Below are 19,719 nucleotides of genomic sequence, written 5' to 3'. Positions count from 1 at the left end.
ATATAGAAAAAGGGGGGGGAACCCGTGTGTGGTACAATAGGAGGTAAAATAAAGGATTAATGTTACATAATGTTCAGGAGTGTATGAAATGGGTTAAGTTAGTTAGTACAAAGAAAAAGAAAAAAAGAGAATGGTAAACATAAAATAAACCTAAAGTATAAAATATTATATATACATTCTCCTACATATTGATTTACACCCTGTCATTCTTTGGATAAACCAGTTACACAGCCATCATCCTTTGTCCTTTTCCCTCCCCCTCACTGTGTTCCTGTCAATCCGCTCTTCCTTCTTCCCCTTTTCTCTCCAGTCCCCGCCCCCATTCTCTTCTTAAACCACTTCCACGATCCCTCTGCAGCTTTGATGAAGGAGCGCGGCTACCGTGCTATCGTAGCCTGCACGCTCACGAAACGCGTCGCATCCCAGTGACGTCACAGCTCCGCGCCTGCTTTCCATCAGCGTCTCAGGCCTCGCTTTGGAACCTCATCACCGCGGCCGGCTTCAGCGGTGTTCGGGCACAGCCGCACGCACAGCAGGACTCAGCGCCAGTTAGTGACAGACCTGACGGACCCCTCTCCTCCTGGATTTCTAGTTACATTACATGCTTAATGTTAATCTACAAAATGTGAGTGGTTTGCACAGAGTTTTTATTAAAATTGGTTTTAATACTGCACTTAGAGGCGCCTCCTCTCCTTGTGTTTTTTTGCAGATTATTGGGGCTTAGGTTCAGCTCTTCCAGGAAGGCAGCCATTAGTGTGGACTTTGAAACACTTGTTTGAACGTTTTATTTAGTCCCTTTTTTTCCCCATATAGACTTTTGATGGACTTTATTAATTATCACCTCCTGCCATCTACATAATGGGTACATAGGAATGCCCAGCAATTTTGCGCCTTTACTTGCTTACATGTATATATGACCATTAGAATCTGGAGGTCCAACATTTAATGAAGATGTAAACTACTCATTAGACCCCCACAGGCCATTTACATCATAGGTGGAGGTGATTCCGGCCCCAGAAATCCCGGAGGATTATAAAAGTCGTCTTCTCCCCGGAGTGTTCACAAGAAGAGAACGGCACACTGTGGATCCTGGAAGGGGAATTTGTCGTTTCTATTGGATCTTGTTCCCAGGAATATGATTATATCTATGAGGTGAGAGCTGTGTGAGCGCAGTGTGGTGGTGTCAGCCGATTCACCTATTGGATAAATTGGTATTTTTATTGATGCTCCATCTTCACAGCTTTGAACAATTGGACTTCTTTTATCTATGGACTTCACTGCACTTATTTCATGATTTGTGTCACTTATGTTTGGATGAACATCGAATGTAATTTATTTCACATTATTGCATTAACCCCTTCAATACCGGGGGAGACACTTATACACCTTCCGGCCCAGACCAATTTTCAGCTTTCAGCGCTGTCGCACTTTGAATGACAATTACGCGGTCATATATCACTGTACCCAAACTACATTTTTATCATTTTGTTCCCACAAATAGAACTTTTAGTGGTACTTGATCACCTCTGGGATTTTTATTTTCTGCTTAACAAATTTTGTTTCTGTTACAAAACTTTGTAAATAAGTAAGTTTTCTCCTTCACTAATGGGCACTGATGGGCACTGATGGGGCTGCACTGATGGGCACTGATGATGGGCACTAATATGCGGCAATGATTGGTGGCACTGATATGCAGCACTAATGGATACACATAGGTGGCACTTATGGGCACTGAAAGGCGTCACTAATGGGCACTGATAGGTGGCACTGATGTATACTAATGGATGGTACTGATGGGCATCACTGATTGGCAGGCATTATTGTTTGACACTGATTGGCATCTATTGTGGGCACTGATTGGCATCCCTGCTGGCCATGGGTGGCATACCTGGTGGTGACTAGTGGTGGGCATCCCTGGTGGTCCTGGTGGTGTCCCTGGAGGTCCAGTGTGGGCATCCTCGGGGGGGCTGCACTGATAATCAGCACCGACCCCCCTGTCAGAAGAACCGCCGATCGGCTCTCCTCTACTCACATCTGTCAGACGTGGGTGAGGAAAAGCCGATCAAAGGCTCTTCCTGTTTATATCGTGATCAGCTGTGATTGGACACGGCTGATCACGTGGTAAGAAGTCTCTGTCAGAGACTCTTTACCTAGATCGAAGTTGCCGCAACAACGATCGCCGTGATGTGTGTCCCCGGGGGAGCGCAGCAGCTTGTAATTCCGACAACATCATATGACGTCCAGTCCGGATAACACAACCACTTTGCGGACGTCATTTTGCTATATGGCGAGTGGTTAATTCATAATTTATGTTTTATATATGATAGTTTGTAGGATATGCGCAAGATCACTGGAAATTGTCATTTCATTTATCGTATTGATTGTTATGATTTACAAGACTTAAATATCAGCCCCACTATTTACTTTTATATTTTAGGCAGATGGTAAATACAGAATTCAATATGATTTATTTAAAGTGGCAACAAATCTCGAATATTTCCTGTTGGCGCAGTGGTGGGACTCCGGCGCGGGGACTGATGACCATCAGTTATATGATTTATGTTTTTGAAAGTCCTAAATATTTTTTTTGTAGTTTTGGATAGCGTAGGTAAGGATTAGGTCCTTGGACAAGTTTGTGTCCCCATTTGGGGAGATTCAAACACTTTGTGTCCATGCTCAGTAGCCTTCAGGAAACCACGCCTACCATAAAAGGGCCAGTTGGTTGTGTTCCCGTTTCCCCCTGAGAAGTACGGAGCCATCTCTGTTCAGGCATCATCCAGGCTCAGCCTTTGGGATGGCGGCTCAGAAATGACACAATCATGCAAGGCCTGGACTGGAGCCTGTGCGGTGATAGCGGATCTCTTCCTATATATCATCCATGGACTCGCTGTAGGTATCTACCACACATACAATCATATCTTCTTCCATCAGTTTTGGCCTTTCCCAACCAATCTCAGATGACGTCCCCCGTCATTATATTCATAGAACTCATCCTTCCCTGCCAGCTCCTGTCCCCTGGTCCCAGGCCGACTGCAATAAATCTGTCAGGAATCCTAATTTTCCTTCTGTGGTGCAACAATGATAGCGGGTCCCAGTCACTCATCCCCCAGATTATGTGTAATGAGAGACGTGGCTTCACTTTCAGCACTGGAGCCCAGAGGAGGCCGGCTGTGCGCTACCAGAACAGAGAACATCACAGCTTTTCCCATCTCTATACAAATGTTACCACATGCTGTAATGTCATATCCAATACTGGGCCTCCATTACCGGACCTTCCTCACTGGACCTCCATTACCGGACCTTCATTACTGGGCCTCCATTACCGGACCTTCATTACTGGGCCTCCATTACCGGACCTTCCTCACTGGACCTCCATTACCAGACCTTTGTTACTGGGCCTCCAATACCGGACCTTCATCACTGGACCTCCATTACCAGACCTTTGTTACTGGGCCTCCAATACCGGACCTTCCTCACTGGACCTCCTTTACCAGACCTTCATTACTTGGCCTCCATTACCGGACCTTCATTACTGGGCCTCCATTACCGGACCTTCATTACTGGGCCTGCATTAATGGGCTTCCATTACCGGACCTTCCTCACTGGACCTCCATAACTGGGCCTTTATTACTGGGCTTTTATTACTGGGCATCCATTACCAGGCCTAACACTGGGCATTCATTACTGGGTCCCCATGGGCATCCATTACCGGACCTTCATTACTGGGCCTCCATTAGTGGACCTTCATCACTGGACCTCCATTACCAGACCTTTGTTACTGGGCCACCAATACCGGACCTTCCTCACTGGACCTCCTTTACCGGACCTTCATTACTGGGCCTCCATTACCGGACCTTCCTCACTGGACCTCCATTACAGGACCTTCCTCACTGGACCTCCATTACCAGACCTTCATTACTGAGCCTCCATTACCAGACCTTTATTACTGGGCCTGCATTAATGGGCCTCCATTACCGGACCTTCCTCACTGGACCTCCATAACTGGGCCTTTATTACTGGGCTTTTATTACTGGGCATCCATTACCAGGCCTAACACTGGGCATTCATTACTGGGTCCCCATGGGCATCCATTACCGGACCTTCATTACTGGGCCTTTATTACTGGGCTTCTATTACTGGGCATCCATTACTGGCCTTTATTACTAGGTCCCCATGGGCATCCATTACCAGGCCATCAACCTTGGGGTTGTGAACAAGCAAGCTATCGCTTGTGCAACGTCTACCATTGCCCGGATCTGTCTGACCCTTTTGACAATAAAGATGACATCGAGATAATTTGGAGTTCCAGTGTGCGACCAATTCCTTGTTTTGGGCATCCATTACTGGGCTTCCATTACTGGGCCTTCATTACTGGGCCTTCATTACTGGGCCTTCATTACTGGGCCTTCATTACCGGGCCTTCATTACCGGGCCTTCATTACTGGGCCTTCATTACTGGACATCTTTTACCAGACCTTCATTACTGGGCTTCCATTACTGGGCCTTTTTTAATGGGCTTCTATTACTGGGTATCCATTACCAGGCCTTCATTACTGGGCCTCCATTCCTGGGTCCCCATGGGCATCCATTGCCGGGCCTTCATTACTGGGCATCCATTACTGGGCATTCCTTACTGGTCCTTGATATTCAAGGAGGTGTCCACACAAGTTGGGTGTACCATCATTTATATAGGGATTTCCTAATCTCTATCAGCTGGGTCATTCAATGATGGTCTTGTTTTTGTAAACCATTACTGCTCACTGGGCCGTCTTCCTGGACGGAGCCTCGGGACATAACCAGAGACTACGGATGGGATGCTGGATGACAGCACATTAGATCAGCAAACCTCGTACAGACATCTGGAGGAGCCGATTACACCATGTGCCAAATTGATGTGATTACTTTAATCAGAGATTAACTTTAACCCTTAACTTACATAGACAGAGCACGGCCTACCCGATCAATACTTCAATATTTATCCACCCAAAACTGTAATGTATGGGGTCTTCAAAGTCCCTTCAGTCAACAGTCAGTCATGCTGGAGAAGAACTCCCAAACACCCACACTGCAGGTTCCTTCATGTCTCTCATATAAGGAGCCTACCTTGGAGGTCTGAATGTGATAAGAGGAAGCAGAGAGAGAAAATGTCACAGCACAGAATTCCGGGACTCCATTTCCAGTGACCCGCCCAACTGCATAATGGTCTTCTGCAGGAAATTACACACATTACAGAGGAGAAGCATCTGATTTTACCACAGCCGCAGTGCTTGCTGAGTATCATTAGCAGCTGATTGCCTTCATTTGTTGCTTGGAATAGTTCTTAAGGGGGCCATATATAATGCACTATAAAGCCAAAAGTATGTGAACCTCAACAAATGATGGGTTCAGGGGTCCCCAGTGAAGGTCCTGGTAATCCTCCATCATACAAAGACATTGGAGACAATTGAGCTCTTCCAACCTTGTGGTGACAGTTTAGTGAAGACCCTTTTCTGTTCCACCATGACTGTGCCCCCCCCCCCCGTGTACAAAGCCAGCTCCATAAAGACATGGTGTGATCAGTTTGGTGTGGAGGAACTCAAGTGTCCTGTACAGAGTCCTGAGCTCATCCCTACTGATCACCTGACCTCCTCCCTGCTGATCACCTGACCTCATCCCTACTGATCACCTGACCTCCTCCCTGCTGATCACCTGACCTCATCCCTACTGATCACCTGACCTCATCCCTACTGATCACCTGACCTCATCCCTACTGATCCCCTGACCTCATCCCTACTGATCACCTTTTTTTTTGGTGGCCAATGTGGGGCCTGATGGTTCTTCTCACCCAACATCAGTACCGGACCTAAAAAACGGGCACAAATTTCCACAGACAGCCTCCAAAATCCCATAGAAAACTTTCCCAGGAGAGCGGAGGTTGGTATAGCCATGAAAGGGTATCACCATAGTAGAGGCCAAGGTTTAGGAATGGGATGTCTCACATGGGTGTGATCATCGGTGGTCCACACATGTTAAGTGATTTAGTCTCTTCATACGGCCCATACATATTAGTGTCTACAAAAGGGGAGTCCAGTGCTCCATGTGAGTGCTTACATGGTACACATCCATTATCCACATAGACACCCCCAATTGTAGACATTCCTGATTCTACTCTCCCTCATTGCTGTGGATCTGGAAGCACGAACGTTCCTTCACCAGACTTCTAAGAAGACTTCAGGTGAATCCATGCTTTGCTGAGGCTGGACACAACAACAGGTCCACTCAGGTCAGCTGCCAACAATGAAGAGAAATCTCTTCTCCAGGGTATTGGGGCGACTCTCTCCCCTTCCTTCCATGATGCTGCAATGGGTACTCAAGCAACCAATCACCATCCTTGTTACTCGGGGCCTTGGACTCTACCCAACCAGAGCAACCACAAGCCAACAAGGGGTTCTCCTCCTCAGTCCTGCTGGTGAACGGGCTACGAAGGGAAGAGGAGTAGAAGCATCGCCGGGGGAAGCCAATGAAGCAGGACCGTCATTAACCTCTTCAGCCCCGGAAGATTTACCCCCTTAATGACCAGGCCATTTTTTTGTGATTCGGCACTGCGTCGCTTTAACTGACAATTGCGCGGTCGTGTGACGTTGCACACAAACAAAATTGACGTCTTTTTTCCCCCCATGAATAGAACTTTTTTTTGGTGGTATTTGATCACCTCTGAGGTTTTTATTTTTTACGCTATAAACAAAAGAAGAGCAACAATTTTGAAAAAAAAAAAAACAATATTTTTTTACTTTTTGCTATAATAAATATCCCAAATTAAAAAAAAAAATGTCCTCAGTTTAGGCCGATACGTATTCTTCTACATATTTTTGATAAAAAAAAAAATAAATAAAATTGCAATAAGCGTATATTGATTGGTTTGCACAAAAGTTATAGTGTCTACTAAACAGGGGATAGATTTATGGCATTTTTAATTATTATTATATTTTCTTTTGTTACTACTAATGGCGGCGATCTGCGATTTTTTTTGTGATATTGCGGTGGACAAATTGGACATTTTTTTGAGACCATTGACAATTATACAGCGATCAGAGCTATAAAAATGCACTGATTACTGTATAAATGTCACTGGCAGTGAAGGGGTTAACACCAGGGGGCGATCAAGGGGTTAACTGTGTTCCCTGTGAGTGTTCTAACTGTGGGGGGAGGGGACTGACTAGGGGAGGAGAGAGAGATCGCTGTTCATACTTAGTAGGAGCACACGATCGGTCTCCTCTCCTCTGAGAGAATCGGGACTTGTGCGTTTACACACAGAGATCCCGGTTCTCGCTCTGTCATGAGCGATTGTGGATGCCTGCCCGTCATCGCGCCCGCACGCCTCCTACAGCGTCTTAAAGGGCCAACGTACAGTTACGGCGGCTCGCCCAGAGGAGCCATTCTGCCGCAGTAAAGCTGCGGCGGCCGGTCGGGAACCGGTTGATATCGATTGGACTCGGGGCAATCCACTTATCAGCTATTTACAGGCAGAGCAGGCTCAAGGGGCAGCTGCTTTGGGCCTCACAACAATGACTGGGCCCGGGGCAGCTGTCCCTTTTGCCCTGCAATGAAGATAAGTTACCAACACCCCAAAAACAGTTTGCAAAACACAGGGAGAGTAACTGAATTGTATCACATGGGTGTGAAAAAAGGAAAAGTGCCTGCAGCGTTCCTCTGGGTGCGATTTGAGCCATAGAAGAATGAATGCGGTGCGATTTGAGCCATAGAAGAATGAATGCGATGCGATTTGAGCCATAGAAGAATGAATGCGATGCGATTTGAGCCATAGAAGAATGAATGGGATGCGATTTGAGCCATAGAAGAATGAATGCGGTGCGATTTGAGCCATAGAAGAATGAATGCGATTTGAGCCATAGAAGAATGAATGCGGTGCGATTTGAGCCATAGAAGAATGAATGTGATTTGAGCCATAGAAGAATGAATGCGGTGCGATTTGAGCCATAGAAGAATGAATGCGATGCGATTTGAGCCATAGAAGAATGAATGCGATGCGATTTGAGCCATAGAAGAATGAATGGGATGCGATTTGAGCCATAGAAGAATGAATGCGGTGCGATTTGAGCCATAGAAGAATGAATGGGATGCGATTTGAGCCATAGAAGAATGAATGGGATGTGATTTGAACCATAGAAGAATGAATGTGGTGCGATTTGAGCCATAGAAGAATGAATGTGGTGCGATTTGAGCCATAGAAGAATGAATGTGGTGGAATTTGAGCCATAAAAGAATGAATGCGATGCGATTTGAGCCATAAAAGAATGAATGCGGTGCGATTTGAGCCATGGAAGAATGAATACGATTTGAGCCATAGAAGAACGAATGCGGTGCGATTTGAGCCATAGAAGAATGAATGCAGTGCGATTTGAGCCATAGAAGAATGAATGCGATTTGAGCCATAGAAGAATGAATGCGATGCGATTTGAGCCATAGAAGAATGAATGCGATGCGATTTGAGCCATAGAAGAATGAATGTGGTGGGATTTGAGCCATAAAAGAATGAATGCGATGCGATTTATGCCATAGAAGAATGAATGCGATGCGATTTGAGCCATAGAAGAATGAATGGGATGCGATTTGAGCCATAGAAGAATGAATGCGATGTGATTTGAGCCACAGAAGAATGAATGCGATTTGAGCCATAGAAGAATGAATGCGGTGCGATTTGAGCCATAGAAGAATGAATGCAGTGCGATTTGAGCCATAGAAGAATGAATGCGATTTGAGCCATAGAAGAATGAATGCGATGCGATTTGAGCCATAGAAGAATGAATGTGGTGGGATTTGAGCCATAAAAGAATGAATGCGATGCGATTTATGCCATAGAAGAATGAATGCGATGCGATTTGAGCCATAGAAGAATGAATGGGATGCGATTTGAGCCATAGAAGAATGAATGCGATGTGATTTGAGCCATAGAAGAATGAATGCGATTTGAGCCATAGAAGAATGAATGCGATTTGAGCCATAGAAGAATGAATGCGATTTGAGCCATAGAAGAATGAATGCAGTGTGATTTGAGCCATAGAAGAATGAATGCAGTGCGATTTGAGCCATAGAAGAATGAATGCGATTTGAGCCATAGAAGAATGAATGGGATGCGATTTGAGCCATAGAAGAATGAATGCGATGTGATTTGAGCCATAGAAGAATGAATGTGATTTGAGCCATAGAAGAATGAATGCAGTGCGATTTGAGCCATAGAAGAATGAATGCGATTTGAGCCATAGAAGAATGAATGGGATGCGATTTGAGCCATAGAAGAATGAATGCGATGCGATTTGAGCCATAGAAGAATGAATGCGATGCGATTTGAGCCATAGAAGAATGAATGCGATGCGATTTGAGCCATAGAAGAATGAATGCGATGTGATTTGAGCCATAGAAGAATGAATGTGATTTGAGCCATAGAAGAATGAATGTGATTTGAGCCATAGAAGAATGAATGTGGTGGGATTTGAGCCATAGAAGAATGAATGCAGTGCGATTTGAGCCATAGAAGAATGAATGCGATTTGAGCCATAGAAGAATGAATGCAGTGTGATTTGAGCCATAGAAGAATGAATGCAGTGCGATTTGAGCCATAGAAGAATGAATGCGATTTGAGCCATAGAAGAATGAATGGGATGCGATTTGAGCCATAGAAGAATGAATGCGATGCGATTTGAGCCATAGAAGAATGAATGCGATGCGATTTGAGCCATAGAAGAATGAATGCGATTTGAGCCATAGAAGAATGAATGGGATGCGATTTGAGCCATAGAAGAATGAATGCGATGCGATTTGAGCCATAGAAGAATGAATGCGATGTGATTTGAGCCATAGAAGAATGAATGCGATGTGATTTGAGCCATAGAAGAATGAATGCGATGTGATTTGAGCCATAGAAGAATGAATGCGATGTGATTTGAGCCATAGAAGAATGAATGCGATTTGAGCCATAGAAGAATGAATGCGATGTGATTTGAGCCATAGAAGAATGAATGCGATGTGATTTGAGCCATAGAAGAATGAATGCGGTGCGATTCCTCTCTGAATCACACGTGGTTTCGGGGACTCAGGCAAGGCTCTATGGGAAATATGCAAATGAGCCTCTCTGGAGAAAGAAGTGAATTGTGGGTAGAAGTCGCACTCTGTCGCTCGCCTTGTATTGGGGGGGGGGGGGGGGGGGGGGGAGGGGAATTCCCAACCCGAGTTCTATACTTACAAACTTCCAGAACTCTTTTTTCTTTTCTGAAGATTTTTCATCTGTGGATTCCTGGGGGGAGGGGGGAGAAAAAAGGGGGTCAATATTTTGTGGATACAATGTAATATTTTGTGGATACAATGTAATATTTTGTGGATACAATGTAATATTTTGTGGATACAATGTAATATTTTGTGGATACAATGTAATATTTTGTGGATACAATGTAATATTTTGTGGATACAATGTAATATTTTGTGGATACAATGTAATATTTTTTTGTCAAGTTTCTTTCTGCAGTCTGTGATCCTATAGGGGGAGATTTCTTCTCATTTCCTGTTACACTCAATAAAAGTCAGGGATGTCCCCGCCCCCATCTCCTGCCACGCCCTCATATCTACACCAATGGATGGAGGGGGCGGGGCAAAGCTGGACTTTTACAAGAAGTCAATATTTGCATATAATTTCCGCTTCCTTCATCTCTGGATCTGCTGATTGTTCTCACTATGGGGGAGGGGGATTTACTAAAACTGGAGCCCCCAGAATCCGGAGCAGCTCTGCATGGCGGCCAATCAGCTTCCAGGTTTTATTGTCAAAGCTTCATTGAAGTTGGAAGCTGATTGGTTACTCCGCAAAGCTGCCCCAGATTCTGCGATCTCCACCCATGCCGGGGGCAGTTTCCGTATACCGGGGGCAGTTTCCATATTCCGGGGGGCAGTTTCTATATTCCGGGGGGCAGTTTCCATATTCCGGGGGGCAGTTTCTATATTCCGGGGGGCAGTTTCTATATTCCGGGGGGCAGTTTCTATATTCCGGGGGGCAGTTTCTATATTCCGGGGGGTAGTTTCTATATTCCGGGGGCATTTTGTGTTTTTCATCCATTGGAACCAAAAACCAGAAAAAAGTCATTTCCATAAAACGCACAGATGTGACCCACAGGAAACTGTGTTACACAGACTGTGGGGTGTTACATGGGCTGTGGGGTGTTACATGGACTGTGGGGTGTTACATGGACTGTGGGGTGTTACATGGACTGTGGGGTGTTACATGGACTGTGGGGTGTTACATGGGCTGTGGGGTGTTACATGGGCTGTGGGGTGTTACATGGGCTGTGGGGTGCTTTGCCCCGCCCCCTCCATCCATTAGTGTAGATATGAGGGCGTGGCAGGTGATGGGGGCGGGGACATCCCTGACTTTTATTGAGTGTAACAGGAAATGAGAAGAAATCTCCCTCTAGAAGTCTCCTCTCCTCACCGACTTTCTCCATCATTTGTTGGGTGGGAGACGTTTCCTCTGTAATCAGACATAATCCCGCCCCCTCCTCCTCGTAGCCTATCAGCTCCTTTCATATATTACACAACACCCCATAATCACTCCGATCTCCGGGTCACCACCTCCCCCGCATGTCTGCCACGCGATCAGGACTTATATTATCAACGTTCACGATCGAGACGAAGAAAACAGGAAACTCGTGTCAAACGTGTTTACAAAGATTAGAGATTCATTCAATCCTGAGAACCGATCGTTATACACAGAGCTCCTCCCCCAAAACTGAATCATCCAATGAAACTCACTGAAAACACAAATGACTTCATCTCTGATGTAAATGTTATCAATGTAACAATCTGATTATATACAATGTAACTCTTCCCGCAACCCCCCCTTCCCCAATCCCCCCTTCCCGCAACCCCTCCTTCTCCCAACCCCCCCTTCCCCCAATCCCCCTCTTCCCGTAACCCCTCCTTCTCCCAACCCCCCCTTCCCCCAATCCCCCCTTCCCGCAACCCCTCCTTCTCCCAACCCCCCCCTTCCCCCAATCCCCCCAATCCCCCCTTCCCCCAATCCCCTCCTTCCCGCAACCCCCCCTTCCCCCAATCCCCCCTTCCCCCAATCCCCTCCTTCCCGCAACCCCTCCTTCTCCCAACCCCCCCTTCCCCCAATCCCCCCTTCCCGCAACCCCCTCTTCCCCCAATCCCCCCCCTTCCCCTAACCCCCCCTTCCCCTCCTTCCCGCAACCCCCCCTTCCCCCAATCCCCCCTTCCCGCAACCCCCTCTTCCCTCAATCCCCCCCCTTCCCCTCTTCCCCCCCTTCCCGCAACCCCCCCTTCCCCCAATCCCCCCTTCCCACCTTCCCGCAACCCCCTCTTCCACCATTCCCACCTTCCCCTCTTCCCCCCCTTCCCGCAACCCCCCCTTCCCCCAATCCCCCCTTCCCCCAATCCCCCCTTCCCACCTTCCCGCAACCCCCTCTTCCCCCAACCCCCCCTTCCCCTCTTCCCCCCCTTCCCGCAACCCCCTCTTCCCCCAATCCCCTGAGCATCGATTGGTAGAGGGAAATTCAACAGTGCCAATCAGCTGTGGTGCAGCGCTCATGTGATAACAAGGTGCATGCTGATAGGAGGAGAGAGCAGAGTGATAAAGGAGCTAATCAGTCTGCTGCTGCTCCTTCGCTGTCCAATCAAAGACTGTACCTAACAGAGTTATTTAAAGTGGAGTTCTGCCGAAAAAAGAAATTAAAAGTCAGCAGCTACAAAAAAGTGAATCTACTGAATTATAATAATCGGACCCTCACCTGTCCCCGGGTCCAACGATCCTCCCCCCCTTCTCTCCACGGCGCCGCCATTCTTACTGTGGGCACACACTGCGCATGCGCGAGCCGCACTATACACTGCGAATGGTCTGCAAGTTATGAAGTGTCCCAGAAGATCGCAGGGAGGTAGAGGGGGAGGGGAGGGGAGGGGAGGGGGAGGGGGAGGGGGAGGGGGAGGGGGAGTGGCTGAGGGAGGGGGAGGGGGAGAGGTGAACTTCCTTCTGGTGCTGCGGAACCCCGGGAGAAAGAGGAAGTGGGAGCCACTACCCTCCCCCCCCTATATATATCACCTGATCAGAGGCCGTCTTCTCCTATATATATATATATCACCTGATCAGAGGCCGGCTTCTCCTATATATATTCCCTGATCAGAGGCCGGCTTCTCCTATATATATATCACCTGATCAGAGGCCGGCTTCTCCTATATATATATATATCACCTGATCAGAGGCCGGCTTCTCCTATATATATATATATATATATATATATATATATATATATATATATATATTACCTGATCAGAGGCCGGCTTCTCCTATATATATATATCACCTGATCAGAGGCCGGCTTCTCCTATATATATATATCACCTGATCAGAGGCCGGCTTCTCCTATATATCACCTGATCAGAGGCCGGCTTCTCCTATATATATATATATCACCTGATCAGAGGCCGGCTTCTCCTATATATATATATCACCTGATCAGAGGCCGGCTTCTCCTATATATCACCTGATCAGAGGCCGGCTTCTCCTATATATATATATATCACCTGATCAGAGGCCGGCTTCTCCTATATATATATATATATATATATATATATATATATATATATATATATTACCTGATCAGAGGCCGGCTTCTCCTATATATATATATCACCTGATCAGAGGCCGGCTTCTCCTATATATATATATCACCTGATCAGAGGCCGGCTTCTCCTATATATCACCTGATCAGAGGCCGGCTTCTCCTATATATATATATATATATATATATATATATATATATATATATATATATATATATATATATATATATATATATATATATATATATATATATATATATATATCACCTGATCAGAGGCCGGCTTCTCCTATATATATATATATATATATATATATATATATATATATATATATATATATATCACCTGATCAGAGGCCGGCTTCTCCTATATATATCACCTGATCAGAGGCCGGCTTCTCCTATATATATATATATCACCTGATCAGAGGCCGGCTTCTCCTATATATATCACCTGATCAGAGGCCGGCTTCTCCTATATATATATCACCTGATCAGAGGCCGGCTTCTCCTCTATATATTCCCTGATCAGAGGCCGGCTTCTCCTATATATATCACCTGATCAGAGGCCGGCTTCTCCTATATATATCACCTGATCAGAGGCCGGCTTCTCCTATATATATCACCTGATCAGAGGCCGGCTTCTCCTATATATATATATATATATATATATATATATATATATATATATATATATTACCTGATCAGAGGCCGGCTTCTCCTATATATATCACCTGATCAGAGGCCGGCCTCTCCTATATATATCACCTGATCAGAGGCCGGCTTCTCCTATAAATTATTATTATTATTATACAAGATTTATATGGCACCAACAGTTTTGCACAGCGCTTTACAACATGAGGGCAGACATTACACTTACAATACAATACAGGAGGGATCGGAGGGTCCTGATCCTCAGAGCTTACAATCTAGAAGGGAGGGTCAAGTGGAAACAAAAGGTAATAATTGTGGGGGATGAGCTGATGGAGAAAATGAAAATCCAGTTGTTAGGTGGGGGTGGGGTAGTCTTCTCTGAAGAGAAGGGTTTTCAGGGATCGTCTAAAAGCTAATAAAGTAGGAGATAAGCGGACAGATTGGGGTAGGGAGTTCCATAGGATTGGAGAGACTCTGGAAAAGTCCTGGAGGCAGATATAGGAGGAGGTGACGAGGGATCTAGAGAGCAGGAGGTCCTGAGAGGAATGAAGAGAACGAGGAGGTTGGTATTTAGAGACAAGGTCAGTGATGTAGGTGGGGATGAGTTGTGGACGGCTTTGTACATAGTTGTTAGTATTTTGAATTGAATCCGTTGGGTGATCGGAAGCCAGTGGAGGGATTGACAGAGAGGGGTACCAGACACAGAGCGATTGGTGAGGTGGAGGAGTCTGGCAGCATCATTCATAATGGATTGAAGAGGGGGAGGAGCCTATGTAGAGGTAAGCCAATGAGAAGGGAGTTGCAGTAATTGAGGTGAGAGATGACCAGGGAGTGAAGAGCTTTGTTGTGTGATTGGTTAGAAAGGGGCGTATTTTGGAGATGTTGCGGAGGTTGAGGCGGCAGGATTTGGACAGTGATTGGATGTGGTGCTTGAAGGAGAGTTCAGAGTCCAGGACGACACCTAGAACCTTGGCATGTGGGGGATGGGCTTATAGTTGTGCCATCAATTTTAACTGAGAGATCGGGGGAAGGGGCATAGCGGGGAGGAAGAATTATAAGTTCAGTTTTGGATAGATTGAGTTTGAGGAAGTGGTGAGACATCCAGACTGATATATCTGATAGTAAATTAGTGATATGTGAGGAGATGGAGGAAGAGAGCTGAGGGGTAGAGAAATAGATTTGGGTGTCGTCAGTGTAGAGATGGTATTGGAAGCCATTGGAGGCCATCAGATGACCCAGGGAGGAGGTGTAGATGGAGAATAGGAGGGGTCCAAGAACAGAACCTTGGGGGACCCCAACAGAGAAAGGAAGAGGAGAAGAGGAAGTAGAATTGTAGGAAACGCTAAAGGTGCGGCTGGATGAGGAGGAAGAGAACCAGAGAAGAGTCCAGTCACTGGGACCAAAGTCTATATCTAATGTCTATATATATATATATATATATATATATATATATATATATATATATATATATATATATATAGGAGAAGCCGGCCTCTGATCAGGTTATATATATATATATATAGATTTTAGATTAGATATAGACTTTGGTCCCAGTGACTACACTCTTCTCTGGTTCTCTTCCTACTTATCCAACCGTATATATATATATATTTATATTGTGTCCCCTAGTTACAAACATCCGACTTACAAACGACTCCTACTTACGAACGGAGGGAGACAACAGGAAGTGAGATGAAATCTACCCCTAGGAAGGGAAATTCTCTCCTGTAAGAGTTATTATGGGGGAAAGGTACCTCCACTGATGATTTATCACCAATCCTTGTTACCACAACAACCCAAAATCCAATTGTCACTGGGACAGAAAGTGAGGTGAAATCTTCTGAAGAGGAGCACAGACAGCAAAACAAATGTCACAGGGGTGATAACCCTTCCCTATGTTTTCCAAAAAGCTTAAAAATATTTTTTTTGGCTGAAGCTACACTTAAAAAATGTACCAGTTCCGACTTACAAACAGATTCAACTTAAGAACAAACCTACAGTCCCTAACTTGTTTGTAACCCGGGGACCCCCTGTATATTGTAACCCGGCTTCTTATATATATATATATATATATCACCTGATCAGAGGCCGGCTTCTCCTATATATATATATATATATCACCTGATCAGAGGCCGGCTTCTCCTATATATATCACCTGATCAGAGGCCGGCTTCTCCTATATATATCACCTGATCAGAGGCCGGCTTCTCCTATATATATCACCTGATCAGAGGCCGGCTTCTCCTATATATATATATATATATATATCACCTGATCAGAGGCCGGCTTCTCCTATATATATATATATATCACCTGATCAGAGGCCGGCTTCTCCTATATATATCACCTGATCAGAGGCCGGCTTCTCCTATATATATCACCTGATCAGAGGCCGGCTTCTCCTATATATATATATATCACCTGATCAGAGGCCGGCTTCTCCTATATATATATATCACCTGATCAGAGGCCGGCTTCTCCTATATATATATATATATATATCACCTGATCAGAGGCCGGCTTCTCCTATATATATTACCTGATCAGAGGCCGGCTTCTCCTATATATATATATATATTACCTGATCAGAGGCCGGCTTCTCCTATATATATTACCTGATCAGAGGCCGGCTTCTTCTTGATACTGTTGGATCGGATCAGCTTGTTGAAGAAGTCCATGGTTGCGGGTCAGTAAGGTGATGGATGGACGGATGGGATGGATGGATGGGATGTCAGCAGCTCTGCAGGGTGTCTACAGACAGAGGAAGGAATCTTTGCTCAGAGCCGGTGGCAGATGAAGTCCCGCCTATCACGGGTTCAGCTGGGAGAGTTCAGACAAATCTGAGTTGCTGCACAAAAATCAGAGAGGATTGCGAGAGTTACAAATACAGGAAATGACGGAACTTCACCCGCCATATAAATAGAAGGAGATAGCGAGGGATCCGCACTGAGCCTGGATGAGGGACACCGAGCAAAATCAAACCACCATAGAAAAGAAATATTACATGAGAAACCAGAAGAGACAACGTGTGATCAATGGACTCATACAGGGGGTGTGGAGACAGGGGGGGTGCAAAGACAGGGGGTCTGGAGACCAGGAGGGTGCAAACACAGGGGGTGTGGAGACCAGGGGGGGTGAAAAGACAGGGGGTGTGGAGACCAGGGGGGGTGAAAAGACAGGGGGTGTGGAGACCAGGGGGGGGTGAAAAGACAGGGGGTGTGGAGACCAGGGGGGGGTGAAAAGACAGGGGGTGTGGAGACCAGGGGGGGTGGAGACCAGGGGGGGGGTGAAAAGACGGGGTGTGGAGACCAGGGGGGTGAAAAGACAGGGGGTCTGGAGACCAGGGGGAGGGGTGCAAACACAGGGGGTCTGGAGTCTAGCACAACCCCCCCCCCCCGGTCTCTAGATTTCCTGTGTGTGTCCCCTAATAGATCCCTATACCTAGAGTTGCCACCTCATCCCTTTAAACCTGAAGACATAATAATTACTCGGGTTCTGTGGATAATTAAGGTGATAATTAAACTCACTTGGTGTCTTATCTGAATTAAATTATCCTCAGAAGGTGAGTAATTCACATGTGTTCAGGTTTAAAGGGATGAGGTGACAACTCTACCTATACCCCCTGTGTTAGCACCCCCTGAATCTGCAGATTTCCTATGTGAGCAACCCCCCTAGGTCTCCAGACCCCCAGTGTTTGCACCCCCCCCCTAGGTCTCCAGACCCCCAGTGTTTGCACCCCCCCCTAGGTCTCCAGACCCCCAGTGTTTGCACCCCCCCCCCTAGGTCTCCAGACCCCCAGTGTTTGCACCCCCCCCCCCCAGGTCTCCAGACCCCCAGTGTTTGCAACCCCCTAGGTCTATCACAGGGCATCTGAAGACCTGGGAAGGGGTGGGGGGTGATGTGGTGGAGGTGTTGTAGTTCCATAGTGTCTGGATGCTGGAAGTTGTAGTTTCATAGTGTCTGGATGCTGGGACTTGTAGTTCCGTAGTGTCTGGATGCTGGGACTTGTAGTTTCATAGTGTCTGGATGCTGGAAGTTGTAGTTTCATAGTGTCTGGATGCTGGGACTTGTAGTTTCATAGTGTCTGGATGCTGGGACTTGTAGTTCCGTAGTGTCTGGATGCTGGGACTTGTAGTTTCATAGTGTCTGGATGCTGGGACTTGTAGTTTCATAGTGTCTGGATGCTGGGACTTGTAGTTTCATAGTGTCTGGATGCTGGGACTTGTAGTTTCATAGTGTCTGGATGCTGGAAGTTGTAGTTCCATAGTGTCTGGATGCTGGAAGTTGTAGTTTCATAGTGTCTGGATGCTGGAAGTTGTAGTTCCATAGTGTCTGGATGCTGGGACTTGTAGTTTCATAGTGTCTGGATGCTGGAAGTTGTAGTTCCATAGTGTCTGGATGCTGGAAGTTGTAGTTTCATAGTGTCTGGATGCTGGGACTTGTAGTTTCATAGTGTCTGGATGCTGGAAGTTGTAGTTCCATAGTGTCTGGATGCTGGAAGTTGTAGTTCCATAGTGTCTGGATGCTGGGACTTGTAGTTCCATAGTGTCTGGATGCTGGGACTTGTGGTGCTCCCCTGACACTGACTGCAATCATTGTTGGAGTTGGTGGCGCCCCCTGGTGTTCCCTCTCACCTCAATAATAACGTGTAGAAAGTCTTGGTGTGCAGCGTGTCATGTGACCTCCCCGACCCCTGACCCCAGAAAACGCCGACTTCCTCTCTGTAATAAATGTTATTATAATGTCTTCCAAATCTGACAACTCGCCAAACATGAACTCATGATAAATAATGACCGCCATTGGACGCTTCTGGGACCCAATGAGGGAAATTCTAAGGCCTGAGGCTCCACCTACACCAGGGAGGCACCAATGAGGGCGGACGGATTTGCGAGCTGCGTTTGGAGGGCTCTGTGTGTGAGAAACTCGCAGAAAAAGTGCCTGAACCAGTAAAAAAAAAAATGCCGCACTGAAGCGCATTTTCCTTCTGTCCTAATGCAGGATATGGGGAACCAATGAGATTAAGGAATGAATGGCAGCAACGCGTTTCGGTGCATTGCGGGGGAAGTGTGCGAGTTTGAATGCATTCCTGAAACTCGCCGATGTGATCAAAACCTTAAAGTGAACCTGCGATTTACCACACTGGACAAAGATAGTCGCTCTAACCCGCTCACTGCTGGCCCTTTAAGGGGTTATTTACCCCCAGGGGCCAGTAGGGGGTCCTGATCATGTGATCACGGTAATTGGCCATCCAGGAGTCACATGATCAGAAGCCCATCCTCCGCCCTCCCTCCCAATGGAAAACAGTTTCTGGGAGTGACAGCGTGTTCAGTACCGCCCCTCCCCCCCCCCATAATGTCACATATATGTCTCAGTACCTCATTGAAGCCCCTCCCCCCATGATGTCACATATATGTCTCAGTACCTCATTGAAGCCCCTCCCCCCATG

The 19,719-nt window shown here is 46.3% G+C and overlaps 1 protein-coding gene across 3 annotated transcripts in view; it reads right to left on the bottom strand.

Moving 5' to 3' along the window:
• LOC141111423 (2,7-anhydro-N-acetylneuraminate hydratase-like) overlaps window positions 1-17,172 on the bottom strand; it is a 162,379-nt gene extending 145,207 nt beyond the window's left edge. Inside the window, exons 1-2 of one of the 3 annotated variants that reach the window (XM_073603716.1) lie at window positions 16,889-17,169; window positions 10,241-10,291 (exon numbers count right to left, since the gene is read on the bottom strand). In XM_073603716.1, the coding sequence (XP_073459817.1) occupies window positions 10,241-10,291; window positions 16,889-16,951 (114 nt within the window). In that variant the 5' untranslated portion in view covers window positions 16,952-17,169. Of the gene's footprint in view, window positions 1-10,240; window positions 10,292-12,791; window positions 12,933-16,888 lie in introns of those variants that run through there. The other 2 variants (XM_073603717.1, XM_073603719.1) reach the window with 2 other exon arrangements.
• Window positions 17,173-19,719: the final 2,547 nt, after the last annotated feature.

This window comes from Aquarana catesbeiana, linkage group LG10 (assembly GCF_042186555.1).
Source record: "Aquarana catesbeiana isolate 2022-GZ linkage group LG10, ASM4218655v1, whole genome shotgun sequence".
Classification (NCBI taxonomy): Eukaryota; Metazoa; Chordata; class Amphibia; order Anura; family Ranidae; genus Aquarana; species Aquarana catesbeiana.
Note: the sequence above shows the minus strand (reverse complement) of the source record. Positions and strands in the feature narration are given on the sequence as shown.